General features: G+C 40.0%; 1 protein-coding gene across 1 annotated transcript; it reads left to right on the top strand.

Moving 5' to 3' along the window:
• The first annotated feature begins 568 nt into the window (after nucleotides 1–568).
• On the top strand, nucleotides 569–2508 carry LOC108380226 (uncharacterized). Its single transcript, XM_017636601.1, has 3 exons — nucleotides 569–1498; nucleotides 1563–1920; nucleotides 2011–2508. Exons 1-3 carry the CDS (start codon nucleotides 1280–1282, stop codon nucleotides 2436–2438), a joined length of 1005 nt encoding a protein of 334 aa, XP_017492090.1. The 5' UTR covers nucleotides 569–1279; the 3' UTR covers nucleotides 2439–2508.
• The last annotated feature ends 1510 nt before the right edge of the window (nucleotides 2509–4018 follow it).

Genomic DNA, 4018 nt, shown 5'->3' with positions numbered 1-4018 from the left:
GCAGCCCACAATAGAGTAATGCTGTGGTCGGTGTTGGGACATGAAGGGTTTGAAGACAACGAATGAGCTGACTGTGTCACAAAACGTCGAGCCCAATCAAAAAACTTTATAACTCCTTCCATAAGGAACTCCGAAAGGCTCCTTCAACTTAGCCGGGAAGGTCTTATAACTCTTACAGGCTAAACACCGAAAGTTGGGATACAATTTGAATAAAATGGGACTTTCTGTAGACACCGACTTCAGGTTTTGTGAATTGGCGGACAAAGCCCCAGAGCATATTTTTTGTGACTGTCGACGCATCATGAATCGCAGACTGATACACCTTGGAGAATATCTTCTCCTGGAGATTATCTTCTCCATACAAGGTGCTTAACTTCTTAAATTGGCTACAGTTGGAATGATTACAATTACGGTTGAACATAATAGATCTTTTTAGGTCGCAGTACGAGTATACTCGACCTAATAACAATAACGACCTACCTTGATCATACGGAGTTAAACTTCTGTGCTGATGAATTTCGCTTAGCAGTAACTGCAAGTGATGATTACCTACGAGTTTCGCTCCTGGAGTGAGAGATATACCAAAATCTCCGTCCACATGTTTTGGAGTACCTCTTCTCTGGTGAATTAACCAGGTCTAAGGCTCACTAATAAAGCCTAAACAGTACGTTGGCGATATGGCAACGAAGACAAAGAAGTACATACTCGTACGTTCATTGAAAATCAATTGGAAAACATGCGTTAAAAATTACTTTTAAGGAGTTGCATACGTAACCCACTCATTGATTATTCTGGCGTTACATCTTCCGTTCTAAGGCTTGTATTCTCTTTCCGATCAATAGCTCCCGTTCGAAAGGTCTTTAACCTCACTTCAAAGCTCGTCGAAATGCAATCGCACCAGCTTTTTACACTCTTTCGCAAGAACAATAAAAAACACCAGAGTTGAGCAAAATTTTCGTTTTATTTTCTACAAATCCACATACATCGTTCAGCGCTAACTGACCAGCACTTTTGGGGTTTCAATTGAGCTATGCACAAGTCAGCTTTTATTAGATTTGTCGCAGTGCTAGTTGCAGTCTTTCGGAAATACCCAAACGAGCAACATGCGTGTACCGATAGACACGCGTAAAAAGCAAAATAAAAAACATTAATTTAATAATAAAAAAACAAAAACACTCGCAAGGACCCGCATTTCTTTTCGAAATTTCAATAAAATCACCATCATTTTGTTTTTGTGTTTAAATACTTACTTAAACTACAGCGCGTTGAAATCAAAGAAATGCTATCAAATCTCAAACCGCCATTAGCAAGTGTGTCCTTCGTCTTCCCTCCACTGCTGTGGGTGATAACATGTTTGTTGGCGTCAGTGAGCGGTTATCCTTCCAACACTTTTCGCGATCTCGATATCTGCAATCATTGGAATGGACGTCGACATTTTCTGGAATTGGGCGAACGTGGCGATTTGCATGCGCGTAATGTCACCACATCCGCTTTTCGAGTGTGTAACGTGTCCGTTATTTTGCGTATCAGTATTTAAAATTATTTCTCCTCACTCCCTATAGAGCACCCTATTCTCGCCCACAAATCCTAGCCAAATGAAGAATCGCAGCAGCACAGATATTTGGTATCAGTGCAATTTGGAGCTGGTGACCTGCGCTGAGTGCGTCATTCGCATAACATTCACGCACATCAACTTCTCTAAGACGTGCGAACGCATTGCCAATTCGGGTATTGGAAAATCCTCACTTTGTCCTTGCGAACATATTCAATTCTCGGAACCACCGTATGACACAACGATTTCGGGCCAGGAGTTCTGTGGCGATGGCAAAGTGTTTCGCAGTAAAACGCGTACGTTGTTGCTGAAATTCTTCTATCGCGCAACCAATAGTCATGTCTTTTCGCTGCAGTACTTCTCGGAAAGTATGTCGTATGCGTTTAATATTCGTAGACACATTCGCTAATTTCCAAAATGTTTTTTTTTTTGTTTTCTGTATACTTATTCTAACTCAGGGAATGTTAAAATTGTTAGCGGCTCACCGCGGCAGGCCATAATCAGCAATTATTCCAAAAATGAGCCGCATGTCATCTCAACTCCCTACTTTCCTATGCCGTATCCTCGTGATTACGGCATTGAACATATACTGACATGTGAATCGGAAAACTGTCAAGTGCGACTGGATTTTACCGACTTTCAGTTAGGCCTAACCTCAACATTGGAAATATTCGATTCGAACGGTCAAATGTTGGACTCGTACACCGGTGAACATTTTCGTCCGCCCATCACAATTAGCAATGGTAAATCACTATTGTTGCAATTCCGTGGTAACGGTAATACGGGTGTCGGATTTCGTGCCGAGATATCTTTCGTTTCATCCAAGCAATTGAAGGAAGATCGCTTAGTGCCATATACAGGTGAGTTTTGGTGTAACTTCAGATAAGAAATGAACAATTGGGGAAGTTACTTAAGATCATTCAATAGTAAGAACTGAAAACGATTCATTATAAAAAAAGATTCATACAAGGGCTACCTTATTGGTAGCCTCTTTGAGCTCCTTGTTAGAAACGAATTTAGTTTAAGCAGTTAAACTTGCAGCTTTTAAGTTTCAGCATGATTTTTAAGGATAAATCTCATTTAGAAGACCTCCTTTGAGTAAAAGACTTTGTGGCTTTCAAATTGTGGCCGCAGTTATGCAATATTTCAGAAGTAGTAGGACAACTTTATTAGCGCTCCAACCAATTTTGCTCCACAGTGAAACCTCTCCAAGGTTTTTTTTTGTTTTGTTTTATCGAGCTTACGTTATCTTCTTCTGCTTAAAGCTGTACAATGGCTCGAAATGTTTTTTTTCACATATTCTTGCAACTACGAAAATAGTCCGATCTACCCGTAGTCCTACAAGCATCCTTCTCTCTTTCTCTTTGAACTTAGCCACCAATATCGGTTTCCTACTTTAGGGAGGTCAGTAATTCTTGCGGCTTCTCAGGTCGAAATATTGCTCGCCTTTACTATGATGAAGGTTTGTACGACCTTAATGCACTCTACACCCGTCGGGACAACTTTGTCATCGATGAGAAGCTAAGACTGCGCATTCAGCTTCCCAGCTACGGTAATGGACCGTAGAGTCCTTATTAGGAAGGGCATTTCCTTTCTGTACGTTTCCTATTATAGGAAAGCCTAGTGGTCCAGGCCGTTTCACAGCATAATAAGTAGTTCCTGCGTTCGTTGCTGTTAGATCTTTTACTGTTTAAAGGCTGCCATTCGTATTCCTACCGATCCTTTTCTGGACGGATGTGGGTAATCGTAGCTTTCCTTAACTATTTGTGAACTTTACAATAATGATTTGAATTAAGTAAACAATGCTTAGCCATTTCATGCAGAGATCTATAGCATTCAATAAGGGACTTTACATTTTTCATGTGTGAGTCTAAAGCATACACGCCTTCGCAGTGCAGGCAGGCGTTCGTTCCACTTTCGCCATCCGGAAAAATTATTACCAAGGAAGCAAATATTGAAGCTACGCAGTTCTTTAAAAAAAACGCAACAAAAAAATCTCGTACGATCCAAAAATTGCTAAAATTGAACGCAAGTTACTCGAAAGGACTTTCGACGTTAGCCGCCTCGTCTTCGTGAGGCATGCAGGAAATCTGAGTGAGTTTAGAATTTTTCAAGGATCTACTTGATACAGCTAAATTAAGGTTAGGGGCAAGGTACATTGAACAGGTAGTATCAGTAGAGCAGCTGATTTGATTTATTTTCAAATTATTTGGTCTCGAAAATGTCAAATATTTTTAATTTTTTCTCACAAAAATTCTGAATTGTTAAAATCCATTTGCATGTGAAACCTTTTTCCATACAAAACAAGCGATTGAATAGCAGCTTTTGGAACGTTCGCCCAACTCAGCAGCACAACCGCTGATTACTGGCCCTTGTAAAGGATGGATCAATGCTTCGAGAAGCAAACAAATTTACTAGGAAAGAAAGTTGCAACAATTTTTATTTTTTCCAATTTAAATTTATTAT

The sequence above is a fragment of the Rhagoletis zephyria genome, unplaced genomic scaffold (genome assembly GCF_001687245.7).
Source record: "Rhagoletis zephyria isolate East Lansing unplaced genomic scaffold, Rhagoletis_zephyria_1.1 Rzeph_scaffold_18621, whole genome shotgun sequence".
Classification (NCBI taxonomy): Eukaryota; Metazoa; Arthropoda; class Insecta; order Diptera; family Tephritidae; genus Rhagoletis; species Rhagoletis zephyria.
The sequence above is the reverse complement of the archived record's forward strand: the minus strand, read 5'-3'. Positions and strand labels throughout refer to the sequence as shown.

Excerpts from the sequence above, each read along its gene's own strand:
- LOC108380226 (XM_017636601.1), top strand. The coding sequence starts at position 1,280 with ATGCTATCAAATCTCAAACCGCCATTAGCAAGTGTGTCCTTCGTCTTC. Across the intron at positions 1,499-1,562 it reads TCACCACATCCGCTTTTCGA|AGCACCCTATTCTCGCCCAC; the intron begins GTGTGTAACGTG and ends CACTCCCTATAG. Across the intron at positions 1,921-2,010 it reads GCTGCAGTACTTCTCGGAAA|GGAATGTTAAAATTGTTAGC; the intron begins GTATGTCGTATG and ends ATTCTAACTCAG.